General features: G+C 39.6%; 1 protein-coding gene and 1 pseudogene across 1 annotated transcript; one reads left to right on the forward strand and one right to left on the reverse strand.

Annotated features, from left to right (window-relative positions):
* The window catches only part of LOC118804065, a 47261-nt pseudogene that overhangs the window by 22035 nt on the left and 7608 nt on the right, over window positions 1-17618 (reverse strand).
* Window positions 10999-13122, forward strand: LOC118804081. The gene is made up of 2 exons (XM_036564699.1): window positions 10999-12031; window positions 12204-13122. Exons 1-2 carry the CDS (start codon window positions 11905-11907, stop codon window positions 13088-13090), a joined length of 1014 nt encoding a protein of 337 aa, XP_036420592.1. The 5' UTR covers window positions 10999-11904; the 3' UTR covers window positions 13091-13122.

Here is a 17618-nt window from a genome sequence, read left to right on the forward strand (position 1 = left end):
GTGTGACTGTATACTTTAATCATAGTTTCTGCCAACATATCAACAGAAATATTGATGATAACGTACTCACTTATTTTACTCTGAGCCATTATGTAACTGTTCATTTAAGCATTGTTTAGAAATAGTAGTGTAACGTATAACCTCAAAATTGTCTTTTAACAGTGTAATTCTTTTGTCTAAATAGTTCAACAGGCAGGAAAACAAAGAAAAGTTGATCCTGAAGGGAGCGAGACAGCCAACATGTAACTTTAAAGAAACTACAAGTAAAGGCGCCTGCTCTGCTCTTTTTGCACTTTAGCTAAGTTCTGCAGATCTTAAATGTTAGTTGTTTGTCTTGTCTTAGTTCGTTTTGTTTCATCTACTCAGTAATCTTAAAGTGTTGTAACTATAAGGTTAGACTATTGAAAGCTGCATCTAGCTGCGTTTGTTTTTCAAGTTTCGTTAATTCATTTTGAATTGTCTAATTGGCAACGACAGGTTGCTACGAACCTAGTTTAAGAACAGAAACAGAAAAAAAACCACTGAAATCCACCTCAAGAGCCTGCTCCAGCCACTGCCTGCCTCCATCACCAAGCAGAAGACCTGCGTTCCTCACCGGAAAGAGGCCCCACACATTACGGGAAGCCTGCCTTGCCAGCGTGGTCCGGTCCAAAGCGTCTGCCAAGGGCTCGCACCTTCAGCAGCCTCGCTTTTTGACCTGCAGACCCTTCCCAGCCAACAAGAGCCGAGGCTTTGCCCTTTGACCTGCGGTCCCATCTCCAGCCCATGCCAGCAGCGGCCTCTCTTCCTCAACACGACACGCGCATAACCACAGCCCTGAGGCATCCAGGTCGTAGATTCACTCGCACTGCCCTTTGGTGGTCTCAGTCTCACTGTGATTTTGTTTTTTCATTATTCACACTTAGGCCAGTTTTACGCCAGTGTTAGTGTTGTTCTGCTCGCTGCTCAAAAACCACATAATAATGAGTCATGGTCATTAGGCTTACTGTGAAGTAACTTCTCCATACGCCACTCATTCCTAGTAAGCCCAAAGCAAGAATTAAGCAAGGTTTACCACTCTGTGAAAAACAGGTTGTCCATGATCTCTGGGCACTGCATTAAAAACAGACTCTCTGTGTTGGAAATCACTGTATGGGCTCAGAAACACTTCTGAAAACCACTGTCTGTGAAAACAGTTCATTGCTGCATCCACAAATGTTAGTTAAAACTCTAAAACGCAAAAATCATGTATAGAAAAAACATATAAACAGGATCCAGAAACACTGACACCTTCTCTGGGCCTGAGCTCATTTAAAATGGACTGAGGGGGAAATGGAAAAGTGTCCTATGGTCCGACAATTCCAAAAATAATTTCAAATTTGGTATCATGTACACTGCATCCTCCGGGCTAAAGACCACTCAGCTTGTTATCAGCACACAATTCAAAAGTCAGTACTCATGATGGTATATGAGTGCATTAGTGCACATGGCATGGGTGACTTGCACATCTGTGAAGGCACCCTTAATGCTGAAGGATATATACATGTTTTGGTAACACATGTTGCCATTCAGACGATGTCTTTTTCAGGAAAGGCCTTGCTTATTTCTGCAAGACAATGCGAAACCACATTCTGCATGTATTACAACAGCATTGCTCCGAATTAAAAGTCCGAGTGCCAAACTAGCCCGTCTGAAGTCCAGACCTATATGGGTCAGAATCTCTAGGCACCTCAAGATTCGATTACGATTCAGAGGGCTGCAATGTGATTACAAAATGATTATCAATGCATCTTGATGCCTCTTTTTTTATACAGGATTTCTTTTTTTTCACTGTGTGACACCTTGGAACTTTTAAAGCAAAGTATTTGTAATAGTTCATAATTAATTTATAAAATGCGCCACTACGGTAAAATAAGATCCTGTGGCAATGGGTGCCCACGCAGATTACAGCTATTCTACCTGTTTTCTTCAGTGATTCTATAACTTCTGTTTTGGTCTTGTAGAGAGTGGGGATTGCTGTGTCAGTAAAATACCTTCGAGACGGGACGCTGTATCTCAGCTCCAAAGTGTGCAACAGAGTGCGAAAGCCCTGGTTCTCAACAACTGAGCACAGATGCAAATCCTTGGCAATAAAAGTTGCGATAGAGTTTGGAGTTCACTTCGTCCTTTCCGACTTGAGTGGAAGCTTTGACATCGCTTGATGGTCCTCTTGTTGGCAGCAACTACAACGGGCGGAAAATGGGTGTAAACATGTAATATGGTTTTCCCCCTCAACTCCATAGAAGCCAAAGTGCTTCCATACGCTAGCTCAAGGGTCAGCAACCTGCGTCTCTTATACCGGCCGGTTGCAGTTCCACATCAGAATTAGATTTCTAGGTAAAAATAAAATAATCCTCCTTTGCAGTAAATAAAGCTCTGCTGATCGTTCAAACACACTTTTAACAATAAATGATCTTAAACGCTGGAATTAATGTAGCCTATAACTGCTAGTTCACCTAGCTAGTAGCTAACGAAAAGGCAAAGAGAAAGATTTAAGATTAACATTAATAAATGGGAGACAAATAGACTTATTTGCATTTATAAGCACTCCAGCTGGTTTCCTGGTACATTTAATCTGCAACGAGAAACTGTCAAACACTAAAAAAACGTGCAAAATGAAGTCAGTTTCTCGTTCTCCAGCTTCTTGTTTGAATTTTCCCGTTCCACCTTAAATGGTGCAGCAGTTACATTCTGGCGGCTCAGGCACCATTTAAGGTGGAAGGGGAAAATTCGAACGAGAAGCTGAGTTCAGCCTCTTAAAAAGTAGAACATTAAGAGACATTTTACAAGAAACTGTTCTACTTTTGTGGAAGAGTTTCCAGCTGGTGATGCAAAAAAAGTTGAGCTAAAGCTTGAAGCAGAGCAAAGTAAGTCTGTGTTTTTGTTTGTATTATATTCTTAGCCTAAACTAGGATATTAGCATGTACTGAGACACATGTACAGCCAAGACGGTAAAATGGACTCACAATGTTGTGGCTCCCAAGGTGGTTTGATTTTTGTTGAAAGGACAAAATGACTTAACATTTGGGTTGCCGACCCTTGCACTAGCTTTTAATGTAGTGTGCAGGCCACAGACTGCAAGTTTCGTCTTTTGCGTTGCGTCAACGTTACGTTACGTCTATTAAAATTTAGAAAATTTTTGACATTTGTGAATTGATTCAGAATCGTCCATGTCCGCACTGCGATGCATCTAAGAATCGCCCCCACCCCACCCCTACAGACCTATTACCCACTAAAAATATTTGGTGCATTATGAAATGAAAAATACGGCAAAGGAGACCCCGAACTGTTGGGCAGGTGAAATCCTAAGTTAAGCAAGAACAGGAAAACATATGACTTTCAAAACTACAGTAATTGGTCTCCTCAGTTCTCAAAAGCTTACAGAGTGTTTTTAAAAGAAGAGGTGATGAAGCACGTTGGTAAATATGTCCCCGTCCCAACTTTTTTGGAACGTGTTGTTGGCATCAAATTCAAAATGGGCCTATGTCTTTCAAAACACAATAAAATTTACTAGTTTCAACAGTTCATATGTTGTCTTTGTAGTATTTTAATTTAAATATAGGGTTTACATGATTTGCACACCATTGCATTCTGTTTTTATTTACATTCTGCACAGTGTCCCAACTTTTTTGGAAATGGGGTTGGACTAGTATGACTCGTAGCTTTTCAGGTTGTTCATAACCTTAGTGTACGTAAAAATACTTCCATATGTGACTTGCCATTTCTTTATATCATCCTCCCATCCTTCTGTGATAGACCTTAGTTAAACATTGTGCTCAAACACTTTTGTTATTAGCGAGCCTAGGATTTAGTGCATATGTGTACGGATTGCTGAAAGTTTTGCACATATTTCGCGCAAGGCACAATGGGGCTTAGGAAGACTGTGAATTAGAAAGTGCATACGTAGACACACCGTTCAAGTTTCATGATGATTCAAGTTCAAGAGTTTTATTGTCATATGCACAGCAGAAACAGGCAGTTACACTGTACAATGAAATTCTTACTTTGCTGTTCCTCCATTCACCAAATATAATCTTAATATAATCTTAGAAAAAGAAAAATAGAAAAAAATAGAAAATATAAGAATAACACTAAAAACAACAGTAAAAAGTACAGTTTTATGTGCAAAGTTACATGTGCAGCGGTTCATAAAGTGGTTGGTAAATGGTAAGCCATTCAAATGCTTGGTAATTGGCAAATGGTAGGTTTTGCATATTACGCAAATAGGCGGAGTAGGCGGAGATAATAAATCCAAAAAAATTTGGTCTCTAAAAATTGATTTAGGAGTTAAAAGGCCAAATGCCTCACACTGAACTACAGTGCCCCCTTACCCCGACTGAGCTCATGCCATGAGTAGCAAAAGGGACTAATACCTGCTGGCCAAGTTATATGTCTGTATGACTTCTGATCTGGGTGATTCGTTTTAGTGCAGAATCAGAATAATAAGAAAAATCCTACATTTCTAAAAAAAAATCCTATACATTTCCAATAGAGTCCAAGCACATATATAATAATATGTGCATATATAATAATAACAACAACAAATAATAATAATAATAATAATAATAATAATAATAATATCAACCTACGAGCTACAGTAATAGCAAAGAAAACCTAAAATAACAGTAGCCTACAAAAGCTTGATTTTTTTTAATGGAAAAAAGTGTAAGAACAAGGCTAATTACAGAAAAATTACAGAAATGATTAATTGTAGTTAAACCATACAACATTTATTGTTCTCCCTATGACTAAGAGACACTAATATCTGCTGGCAGCTTTTGAAATGAGAAAAGTTAACCTAATGTAACGTAGTGTACTCAGCCCGAAAATAATTTGAGGCCGCAAATTATGGGTGGTGGTCTTACTTGGATTTGGCTGCAGTATCACTTCGGTCTGCTTCAAAATCTTCTCTGTCCAGTGTTTGGTGTATTCTGCTCTGGTGAGAAGATTTTCCAAACGCGCATCCAACTCACAGTTTTTCTTCTGTAAACTAGAAGAGTAAAAACAAACGTTAAAACATATACATCTGCCTGTGTTGCTAATGACTGTGAAATTTTGTTGCTCTCCACTAAAACAAGCACTGGTGGAAATGATTCTAGGCCTGTCACAATTACTACAAATTGGACTAATCACAATTGTCTAAAATGATTGTTATTATTGGAGACTGTCGCAATCATTTAAACTGACTGCGATGCTTTTCTACAGCTGTTAGATTTCATTCATATGCTGCAACAAGCAAATTGTGAATTGGGTGCGTTGGGTGGAGGCAAATAAATGTTACAAAAAAAACAAAACAAAAAAAGAAAGCAGTAAATGCATTCATAGAGACACATCAAGGGACTTCTCAAAACAAAAAAAGTTCTAACTTCTAACCAGATGCTCTAACAATTTTAGAGGGCAACAGTGAGTACCATTTGTTTATGTAGCTAATTCTAACATTTTAGCATGTAAACTAGCAGAATGAGTGGATTTATTATTTTATTTATATTAACACTCTCAGAAAAAAAAACAAAAAAACATAGCTTTTCTTAACTATAAAAAATAATTCTGTGCAATGTAATTTGTGTGATTGTGAGTATGTGCACAACAGTATAGTGTATCATTTTGAAAAGACAATCCATTAGCTACTAAGTAAACATGGCTAGGAAGCAAGTTGGCAAATCTTGCCTCTTTTGGCCACTTTAGGCTTGTACATTAATAGTTGTGTACAATAAAAAAGTAAAGAAAATTAAATCTTTAACTGCAATTATGTATAACACAATTACACAATTACTCCACCCCTAAAATTTCATGATCGTGACCTTTCAATTCCAATTTCTACTCCATTTCTATTTAGATTTCTTTACAACAAAACTGGTAAACTGCTGATTTTTACATTTATTTATTTATTTATTTATTTATTTGTTTATCTACTTATTTATTGTTACTGCAAACAATACAGTTTAATGCCCTCTTTACATACTTTAGTGTTATTCAGACAGGACTGGTGGAGCTCTTGCATCAGCAAAGATTCTAGCATTTTTAGAAATAACCCCACGGTGGGAACCAATGAATTTTTGTTCACCTATAAATTATGTAAGCCATTAGTAATCTACACCACACCTCTGAGCAAATCTATTACACATGCATATGCAAAGCAATATTTATCCATGTATTGACATTAGGGGTGCAACGATTATTCGCCTTAGTCTACTAAAATCGATGACCAAATTAGTTGGTAGCTAATTTAGTAGTCGATTAGTTGGCGACATCATTACGCGTCTTTCTCGCGCTCACTAAAAACGTTTTCACATTACCGCTTACTGGAGACTTAACAACAGCACGATGGCAGCGTCAAGAACAAAGTCCTCAAGTGTGGGAGCTAAACTTAGGAAAAAAGTTGTCAGTTGTGCTATTTGTAAAGCCGACCTTAGCTGGCACGGGAGCACATCCTCCATGTTGGAGCATCTGAAAAGGAAACTTGTCGGCTCACTGGACAAAGAAGATTCATCTCGACAAGATACGCCCTGTCCCAAATCGCATACTAGCACACTAAATAATGTGTAAAAATAGCGCATATACCACTAGAAGTGCACTCATTAGTGTAGTGTGTGAAGTCCAGAAGTGTGTGGGACGCGGCGATAGTTGTGCCAGCGAGCTGGTTAGTTAATGCTCATGTTAAAAGCCGTCCTGCTTCATGTTATGAGCTAAGCTTTAACATTTTCTTTTTCGAAATGCATGTTCTCTGGAATTGTTAATGGAGTTGGAACAGAGAAGCAAGTAACTATTATTCACAGCGACCCTATTCACATTCCAAATAAAGTTTACAGTTTTAAACACTGCATCGTTGTCTTAACGTCGAGAGCACCGGTGCATTCAAATTCGGTGAACACAAGAGAGTGTTTGAAAAGAGTTCTCTGTTCTCTGCGAACGTTTAGCACCACTCGTTAACAGTTTAAGGAGGTAGTTCTCCGTGAACACACAGGGTAGCTGGACGAAAGGTTACCGATGAAATGAAGCGTTTACACAAAATCGTTAAAAGTTAACCGTTTATAAAGAACAACTCTGCCACAAACATTCGCCACTTTCCCATCCGCTCCATCAGAGCGCATCTTCTCTGCAGCGGAACACTCGAGACACTCACAGGAGCACGGAGAGATGCTCACTTTACTCTGTTTCAATAAAGACCTGTGATTGTAAAATTTAGTTGCAGCAAAGTGTAGACAGACAACAAGATTGCACAGATCACAGACTGCACAGTTTAAATTTAAAATTTAAAATAGATTTTTTTATTTACTTGATTAAAGAAAAACTGATTTAGTTTTGTTATATTTTATTGCTGCTATTTTGCGTTTGACAGGAAAAATACATTGGAGTTTAATTTTTTAATCTTTTGTATTAGTAGGAAAGTTCATTAAAACAGTGAATTCTTGAATGGTATTCATCTTTATTATCTTCGTTGTTAGTTAGCAAATGCATAAAAGAACCTCAAGCTAAATTTAAAAGCTAACAGCTACATAAAAGTTAATTGGTAATGTAGTGATTCATAATCCAAATAAATGATTATTCGCTTCGGTAATCGATAGATTATTCAACTATGAAATTAGTTGTTTGTTCCAGCCCGATTCACAACAAATAAAAAACAAAATTCCACCTAGTGCACCATTATAGTAAAAATAGTATATTAAAATAAAAAAAACAGAAATCTCAATTCCAATGAAGTGGTATAGCAGTTTAACTTGAACATGTAAAAAACAATATATGTTTCTACTTATTAGAGTAACAGCATTACAGTAAAAACTGAATATCAAAATAATAAAGTTGCTTTGTACTTTTTGTTATCAAGGAAGGCCAGTTCTTAAAGTGCTTTTATTGGAGCTGCAACAGTTTTTCCTTTCTCTCATTCAGTTATCTACACTCTCACTTCAAAATGAAGTAATGACATCGGGGAAACATAAGCTCACTATGTCTGTAGTAAAGCTAATAGCACTCACATCTGATAGAAGACCTCATATGTAGTCATGAACCTTGTTATAAAGCTTCAGTATGGCTGTGTCTGAAATGTAGTGTCGAGAAGGTAGGGCGTAGTGTGGCTCCAAAAGACGGCAAAAACCTGTGTTTTCTACCACAGCGATAGGCTGGTAATCCAAAGCGATGAATTTGATTACTCTAATCTTTTTGGCCACTTCGCTGTCTCGATAAAACCTCTCTGTTCTTTTAAAAATTTGCTCTAGTGTGTGTTGCTTTGGTGCAGCCTTTGCCTGAGTTACCCAAGTAAACTCACCTTATTCCACTTTTTAAGTAAGTGTTTACTTTTTAGGTTCCATATCAAATTGGTAGTATTGAACGTAGCTCTGTTACTACCACCCTGCGAAATGCTCACATTGCATACATTACACAGGGCTGTTGGACAGGTTTCGTTCTCCACTTTAAAATATTTCCACAAGGCAGATTTTAACAGCGTCCTGCCACAAACTGTGCTCTCCGCTACGACACCCATGTGACCGCTGACGTAAAACAAAGGATTGGGCATAGATTCACGCTCAGTAAAGTGGATACCGATTAAAAATGCTTGATCAGCCCCAATACCAATCTTTGAGATCAGATTGGGACATCCTTAAATTTGGTTGAAAAGCAATTGAAATAAAAAAAAAAATCTAAATTAGTTATTTGATTACATCCATGTTATTTTATTAGATGAATATAAAAGTTTAAATGAATATAAAATATTATACTATAGTGTTATTCATTCCAAGGGAACTGCAGTTGTGCTATTATTTTTCCAAGAACACTTTTAGCTACCATTAATTAAATGTCCTTTTGTGGTGTGCAATTCTCACCATAGATCAAAGTAAACAAAACAATTTACCAGATTTGTATAGACACAGTGGTTATGGAGCTACTGACCTTTTTTGGCCCGATGGAATCTATTGTTAAAGGAAACAATAAAATATGTTTTTAAAAGCACTGAAACGATTTGGAGGAAAACAAATACGTGTAAACAGATGTAGGTGTGGTCTAGAAACGCATAATTTTTTTTTCAGATTGGAAATCCTGTCTCAGTTTTTCAGTATTAACACAAAAAGAGGGGGTACGATAAATGTCACCCTAACCGCAAAAGACAAGGTGTGCATCACTCTCTGTGGTCGTACTGTCGTGAATACGTCTTTACTAACTTCTATAGTCTGTTCAAATGTTATTAGCACCGAAAAATAAAACTAACTTTACTGTGTTGTAGGGCACAGGCATCGATTCTACACTCATATAGACCCATTTGATCTCCCAAGACCCCGTTAAGTCCACTGATGTCTGGTAGAAGTAGGGATTTAGCGCTATCGTAAGTAATTACAGCACGCGATGGAAGTGTTGACTTCTGCTGGCAAAATTGTTGGTTTCTTGAATAACAGGAGTGGAGACTTTGTCCAGGAAAAAGAAGTTTAATACGCGCATCTTCGTATCAAGCAAGTCTAACTAAGATTACAAAACGATGGACTTATAGTCAACCATGTAAACCACACCTTCTTGTTGTCCCTTTGTCTAAACGACCCAGAAGCCCCCTACTTGATGGGTGACTTGCTCTACCTTTGTGATTAAAATAGAGGTGTTGAGGCCCATCCAGGAATTTACAGTCCCCCCATCTAGGAGCCAGGATGTCTCAGAGATATCCCTACAACAAATGGCATTGCTAGATTGGGGAGCTATAGATAACCAGATGTAAAATAGGCTAACCATTGGAGGTTATTACATGACAAAGTGACTACTCTCCACAGCCCCCACACATCACCCAAGAGAGACATACAAAATGCAAACGAGATTAACACAAAAGGCAAGGGAACAAGAAGAAAGTTCAAGAGAAGTTACAAAGTTAATAAAAATAAAGGAAAAGACAAAGTTAATAAAAAATAAAAGGAAATAATATTTAACAGAAGGTTTGATTTACTTTTTCCATCTATTGTTTCAAATTGTTTATTTCAAAAAATCGAACGTCAGATTCAACAATTAACTGTCAAATTAACTTAATTGTGTACTTTAAATACAGCAAGAATCAAATCAGCAAACAGGTCTGCTACTCACTCTAACCACTCACTAATGGAGTGGTATAAGTTACGTGGATTTGTGTTTTGTGGTGCATAAAACACAAGTAGGGCTAACAGAAAATTAGAAGCCGGCTGCAATCTACTCACATGGTTGCTTATAATATTGTATTTTATGTCATGATTTTGTGATGCTTTCATTTTGAAATGTCATTAGACTACAACATGTAAACATTGTGAGGATGCTACAACAAGTTTGCTTCATCTGGAATTCACTTGAATTGGTTTGATTGATTTTTCTGAACCATGTCTCTTGATGTCTCTTGCAAAAGTCGTTATACTTCTTAGACAGCTAAAGCTAACTTTGTACAGCAGCTAATACTGCCAGAGATTAGTTCAAGTTGTCGTGTGACACAAAATATCAGCTAACTTCAAATAATCCCACGTTAGTAAACTGTCACTAAGCAGACAGATCCGTAGGCAATTGTTTACATAGGTATACATACCTAGAAATGAAGTGAGTGATTCTCTGAGGCAATACGTCTGCGTGTCCACCATGTTGGAGCGGTCAAGGTCCGCTTGTGAACAAATTCACTTGTATTGAGAGGTGATGAGTTCTCAGGATTAAATTGGCCACAATGTCCTTACTTACTGATTTTCACCAAATTAGTTTTGTCCTCAGACATATATTGATAGAGGTTAGTAGTTATTAACCCCGGTAAATGTCAAAATGATTTATGAGTTATGCATGACGTCACATGTGAAATGTGTAAAGTATTTTCCCAGGGGTATGGTGTGTGTGTGTGTGTGTGTGTGAATGCTTTTTGATAACTACCCGAGGTTTGCCCGGTATGATGCGTGGGAATAATTTTCAAAAGATTCCCAGGATGTGTTTTGGAAAAAAAAGATTCCCAGGATGTGTTTTGGGAAGATTCCCAGGATGTAATGGTATGACGTAGTTGTTGTGTTTTTGAGTGACAGTAGCAAGTGGGGGGGCCCGTTCTGCTAAGCGTGACTAATAATTGAACAGGTGTCGTGGTGTTTTTCTCCTCACAATACTATAAAAACTGGCCGTAAAAGAGACAGATTGGTGCGGAGAGTGACTTTTCTGCAAAACCATCGTCATGGATTCTCCAGACAGATCGTCTAAGGCTCAAGCCGGATCTCCGATCTTGAATTCCTTGAGCAAATGGCGCTATCGCACATTCATTCGGGACAACTTACAAAAGCGTGGAATACCTTATTTCGTGTGGCCAAACAGCCTAAAACGACTGAAACTGAAGGAGCAACCCCAGTCAAATTTTGAGCGCGAGGAAGGCCTTCGTTCGCAATGACATACCTAAACACTGCTGGCCCCGTTCGATTCGGGAAGAAAACGATGTTACACCTTCGCAGAAGAAAAAGCAGGAAATCGACAGATTCAGAGCGGACGACAGTCTGTTTAAACCGAGCATAAAGAGGAGATGTCTTTCGATTACGTATTTGACAATTTTGCCGAAAGAAACCCGGCTGAACAATCGCTACATCGTTTTCCGTCAGAGCAGACTGTTTCACAGTGACAAGCCGACTGAAGTCTCCATTTCTGAAAAGGAGTTGTACCTGTTAAACCAGACCGTCCCGAAAACGAATGAAGTGGGGGAATTGCATGCTATGATCTTACAGGCCAGAAACAGGTCATGCACGGTTCGCGACACAAAACACAAGAGCGAACTGTCCAGGTCAGCCACAATCACACTGAAGGTCAGATCCGCGCATTATTTGCGTCAAATCACCCTGACCATCACAGGGCTCAAGACCCCTGAGTTTACCTACAGAGTTCGACTGGAAGTATGCACGTCACATGTGATAAGGCACGAAAACGTGTGCTCCAGCGATGACGACCAGTGGATTTTTTTATTTTGCCCCTACTGAAAAAGAAGAGCACGTCCAGCTGATTGAAATAACTTTGCGGGAGAGCGAACTACTGGATATTTATCACGCGGTCAAACATGTTCTGACAGGTAAGAAAAACGCTTTTTTTCTTAAGAATTCATTTTGACCGTTTGAGGTACCGTAGTTTGTGAATATAAGCCGTGAAAAGGGTTATACCGTTTCAAGTTGCAGCGTGAGGCCGAAGAGTAAGCATGTACGAGCCCGTTAAACCTTTTAACGATTTTCTCTCTCTATCACCAGCCAGCGTAATATGCGGTTGCGACAGCTGTCATATTCCACGCCCGACGAGTCTGATGTCTAAATACCAAGATGACAAAACAGCGATGCGCATGTGCGAGGACATGCCCAGCGGGAGAGATTCTGATCTAGACCTCGTGGAACGTAAAAAAAGCGGCGAAAATGACATTTCAGATTCGACCAGCGCCAGCGAGGTAGAAGAAGAGGAAGAGGAAGTCTCCGGCGTGACCGATCTGGACAGCGATGAATTTATCGTGGTGGACGAGGACGGCTTACAAAGCCGACCTTCTTCGCCGGCTGACATCGAGCAGCGTGAGAGAGAGAACGCGAGCGCTTTCTCAGGAACGGGGTCAAAAGGTCAATGCGAGGAACCTCTTGACGCCAGCTCGGAAAGTCAGAGCGAGAAGCCTTCGGACCTCAGTCTGAAGGACCGAGCCACGAAAATTGTGGAATTTATCTGGGCAAGAGCGATCATCCTGGCTGTTCGTCAATGGGTTACGAGAGATTGCGGTGGGTGTCAAATTGAACACCCATCACAGAGACAGCACAGTTGCGTGGAAGGCGTCCCCGTAAGATTTCTGGACAACGAGTTAAAGCAGAAGTGGCTGAATCTCATTCCCGCTTGTGAATTGGAAATAAAAGAGTCTCTAAAGCAACACTTTGAATTAAAAGAACCTCATGATGGTTTTGTAATAAACATTTTGCGTAGAATTTACACGCTGACGCAGGAAAAATTGAGTGAATATAACCCGCTGTCCGAGTACCTGAGCAGAGATCCGTCCGAAATTCTGAGCCGGTTCTACATGCGGCCGGATGAACCTCTGAACAGCGCTGCGGAATCAACGGCCGCCGACGTGTGTAAAATTCTGATGGGGTCTGAGGATGTGTAGTGATTCGCGAGAGAGAGAGAGATTGTGTATTTGTACATAAGACATTTGTGACACCGATGTTTTTTTGCTGCTAGTAAGTTTATACATTGTATATTTTTTTTATTAGACAAACCATAAACATTATTATTATTATTAGAAAAAACTGGGACCTTTTTGTTTTATTAAAAAACACCACGTTTTTCATTTAATATTTTAGTCGTTTGAGTTTGTGTAATTGTTTATAGCACCTTTATGACATCTTTTGATCGCTGCTAGTAGTTTACATATTTTTTGAACCCCTTTTGTGCATGTTTATTAGACAAACTGTATAGTCTTTTCATTTTAATATTTTAAACCATGTAATCATTTTCATTTAATATTTTAATCATGTAATCATTTTAATTTTTAATATTTTAAATCATGTAACCATTTTTCATTTTCATATATTTAATAGTGTAATCATTTTTCATTTTCATATATTTAATAGTGTAATCATTTTAATATTTTTAACAGTGTAATCATTTTAATTTTTAAAATCATGTAACCATTTTTCTTTTCATATTTTAAGTGTGATCATTTTAAATCATGTAACCATTTTTTTTTCATATTTTAAGTGTAATCATTTTAATATTTTTGTAATATTTGAAATCATGTAACCATTTTTCTTTTCATATTTTAAGTGTAATCATTTTTCATTTTCATATATTTAGTAGTGTAATCATTTTTATTTTCATATTTTATACTTCAGTGTTCATCACATTTAGTTTGAAACTAATTTAAATATATCTCAAACTAACGGTTTGTCAGTAGATTAGATACTAACACCCAAAAAAATTATAAAAGAAATAAACCGTTTTAACAAAAAAATAAAAAAACACATAAAAACCTTTAAACAAAAAAATAAAAAAACATAAAAACCTTTTGAAGTCGTTTTCTGTCATCAGTTTGTTTTCTCCACATTTTATTTTAGACCGTGTTTTACCCAGAAGAAAATATAAAAACCCTGACGTGTTTCACACCTCGACCATTTGGACATGTCTCAGACGGCGCTGCAAGAGTTGTACCATAAACCCGGGTCGGAAGGCGGTCTGTGTGGTAGGGAGCCCTTTATCAAAAGCGTAAGGGAGGTGGGGTTGGCTAATAAAAACAAAGATGAAACTGATAGGTTTTTACAAAGTTCAGACACTTACACGCTACACAAACCCCGAAGAATAAACTTTAAAAGGAGTTTCGTACTAGCGTGCGAAAAAGATTCACAATGGCAGTTAGACTTGGCAGATTTATCCTCTTTATCAGAACACAACGATGGGAAAAAGTTTATTTTAACCTGCATAGATGTGTTTTCAAAATATGCGTGGGTGGAGGCGTTGGAAAATAAGAACGCCAAGAGCGTAACGAAGGCCTTTGAACAAATACTTTTACGAGGTAGAAAACCCGTCACTCTTCAAAGTGACAAGGGGCGAGAATTTTGTAATCATTTATTTAAAAAACTTTTAAACAAATATAAAATAAGACATTTTACTACGGCTAGCGAATTGAAGGCCTCTGTGGTGGAGCGATTTAGCAAAACCCTCAAAACGCGGATGTTCAGATATTTTACAGGTTTTAACACCTTGAGATATTTAGATGTGCTTCAGGAACTAGTGAGCGCTTACAATCGCGCTTTTCACAGATCTATTAAAATGCGTCCCGAAGAAGTGAACGAGTGCAATCAGATACAGGTGTTTCATCATCTGTACGGGAAAAGAATGAGAGGGGAATTACCCCGACCCAAGTTTAAAATAGGTGACGCGGTTCGGATTTCGAAAGAGCGCAGGGTCTTCGCGAAAGGTTACGAACAGTCTTTCACGGATGAATATTTTTTTGTGGATAAAATTATTAAATGAGACCCGCCGATGTATAAACTAAAAGACCTCGATAATGAAATAATAGAAGGTTCTTTTTATGAAGAAGAAATGCAGAAAATTATTGTACCTGAAAATAAAGTCTATCGTGTAGAAAAAATACTGGCTAGGAAAAAAACTAAATCCGAGGTTCTCGTTAAGGTGAGATGGAAAGGTTGGGATAAAAAATTTGACTCCTGGGTAAACGAAAATTCTATCCAGGACGCTCGATAAAAACCCCGTGAGAGAGCGGCGCGAGCCCCTATTCGGCGGGCGACAGGAAACGGACTTTTGGGTGTGCGAAGGGCCGGATCTCAGTAAACAGGTGGCTTTTAAAGTAAAATGCGGTTATTATACTTACATCGCTGACATTTTGACCGAAATGAACAAATATTTTAGAACCACCAAAACCCACGTCGAATTATATTTGGATAAGGTCACGAGACGGGTAAAATTAGGGGTCACACCGGAGGAGATTATACGACTGACCTCGCTGAACAGATGGCCTATTCGGATTCGAACGCACGGACAGTTGGCGCACATTCTGGGCTTCGAGGTACAGAAGTGGACTGACCCGACCGAAACTAAATTCCCTGCCCATATTAAAGGCGGAACGTTTTATTTGTTTCTTTATTCGGATATTTCTTCGCATCAGATTGTAGCCGATACCTTAGCACCTCTTTTGCGAACCGTTCAAATACCCAAAGCGCATCTGGATTTCGTCACGCTAAACTTTGACAAGGTGCACTACAACCCGGTCAGCAAACACGTGTTTGATGAAATTTTAATAGAGTTAAAGACGGATCAAAACCGAAACGTCAAATTCGAATTTGGAAAAGTGATCGTGAAGCTACATTTTAGACCGATCCGATAAAAAATGTTTGCTTATCACGCCGAAAGGCGGGGCCCGTTATAGAAGGTTTCAGCGGAGCGCCCGTGCAGTACGGAAGAGGGATCGGCAACGTTTTTCGGGGTTTGTTTAGACTGGCGGTGCCTCTGCTAAAATCGGGTTTCAACTTGGTCAGACCGCACCTCAAGACCGCTGCTAAAAATATCGCGAAAGACGTGATTTCCGCAGCGGCGGGGAAATTACTGGGAAACGCGTCGGAAAGGCGGCAGGAGGGGGAAGGCCTGGTGGTTTTGAGCCGCGCGAATCGACGCATGCGCCCGCCGGGGCGTCGCGGTTCCGTACCTTTTAAAAATAAAAGCGTTTTTTCAAAAGGCCTCAGTCTGAACAGGAAGCTGGCGGGTGCGCTCGTCCGCGCCTCTCGTTTAAGGAATAGGAAGAAAAAAAAGAGCGAGCGGAAAACCGGTGCGGGTCCCGACATATTTTAAAAGATGTCTCTCATACACAGCGCCTCGGCGGAATGCATGAAGTCCGAGCTGGACCTATTTACGATCCCTATGACGCAACACAGTATAGAATCCTACAAATATGTAGAAACGCCACCAATCACGGCCATCACCGAAAACGGCCCCCTGGAATTTTTATAGCGGGGTCGGGGGACACCTACGTCGATCTGAACCGTTCGCTTTTGTACCTCACGCGCAAAGTTACCAACTACAGGGCCGTTCTGGAGTGTTTGCTTAACTATTCCGAACCTACTCTGAATTCGCAATTCGCAGCGGGGCTGTTTCGCAAAGACACGGCGGGGTGCATAACGACTTTGCATTTCAGGAAAAGCTTCTTTTAAATTCCGTCGACGTGAGAATCAAGTTAGTTCGTAATAAAAACGAGTTTGTTTTAATGTCATCGGATCCGAACCCGGGCTATAAACTTCACATTTTAACGGCCCTTTTGTACGTGAAAAGAATACACGTGTCACCCAGTGTGAAACTGGGGCACGCGTCAGCTTTGCTTCAGTCTAACGCGAGGTACCCATTAGCACGAGTTAACGTTAAAGTGTTAAGCGTGCCTGCGGGGGGTCGCGTGTCAAACCAGTATAATCTATTTTTGGGCCAAGTGCCAAAATTCATCGCTATAGGTTTTGTTCATAACGAAGCTTTCAGCGGATCTTACGCGCGAAATCCTTTTAATTTTCATCATTACGACGTGGAATCTTTAAATCTCAGCGTGGACGGTGTGTCCTACCCGTCCACGCCTTTTCGACCCCTTTTTCCCTGGCAGCGCTGTCTGCGAGAATACTTCAGCCTGGTCGAGGCTACGGACAGAGGGTTGAGGGACCAGCCTTTGGCCATCTCTCGTGAAGATTTTTCTCAGAGCTACTGTTTATTCGCGTTCAACTTGACCCCCGACGAAAGCTCGGGCGAACACGTTTCCTTAATACAGTCGGGGTACGTCAGACTGGACCTCCGGTTTCGAGCGCCTTTGCCCAACACCATAAACATCATCGTGTTTGCGGTTTTTGACAACGTGTTAGAAATTAATCACAAACGTGAAGTGCTTATGAACTATTTTTGAAAAAAAAAATGGACACCAGACAGATCGCTAAAGCCATGCGATGCACCCTCGGTTTCAGAGGCGTATTCCCCTGCGATCAACTGCCTCGGGTGTTTAAACACACACCTCCGTCCTGTTACGTCATCAACACGCATCCTCACAACCTGGACAGCATTGGTTGGCTGTTTTAATACTGTCAGATGGAAATGCAGAGTTTTTTTATTCCTACGGGTTTCCGCCGGACTCTGAATTTTTCCCCAGTTAC

The sequence above is a fragment of the Colossoma macropomum genome, unplaced genomic scaffold, assembly GCF_904425465.1.
Source record: "Colossoma macropomum unplaced genomic scaffold, Colossoma_macropomum, whole genome shotgun sequence".
In the NCBI taxonomy this organism is placed as follows: domain Eukaryota; kingdom Metazoa; phylum Chordata; class Actinopteri; order Characiformes; family Serrasalmidae; genus Colossoma; species Colossoma macropomum.

Bases quoted from the DNA above. Each gene is read 5' to 3' on its own strand.
- LOC118804081 (XM_036564699.1), top strand. From the start codon at position 11,905: ATGACGACCAGTGGATTTTTTTATTTTGCCCCTACTGAAAAAGAAGAG. The intron at 12,032-12,203 runs GTAAGAAAAACG...CTCTATCACCAG, and splicing joins GGTCAAACATGTTCTGACAG to CCAGCGTAATATGCGGTTGC.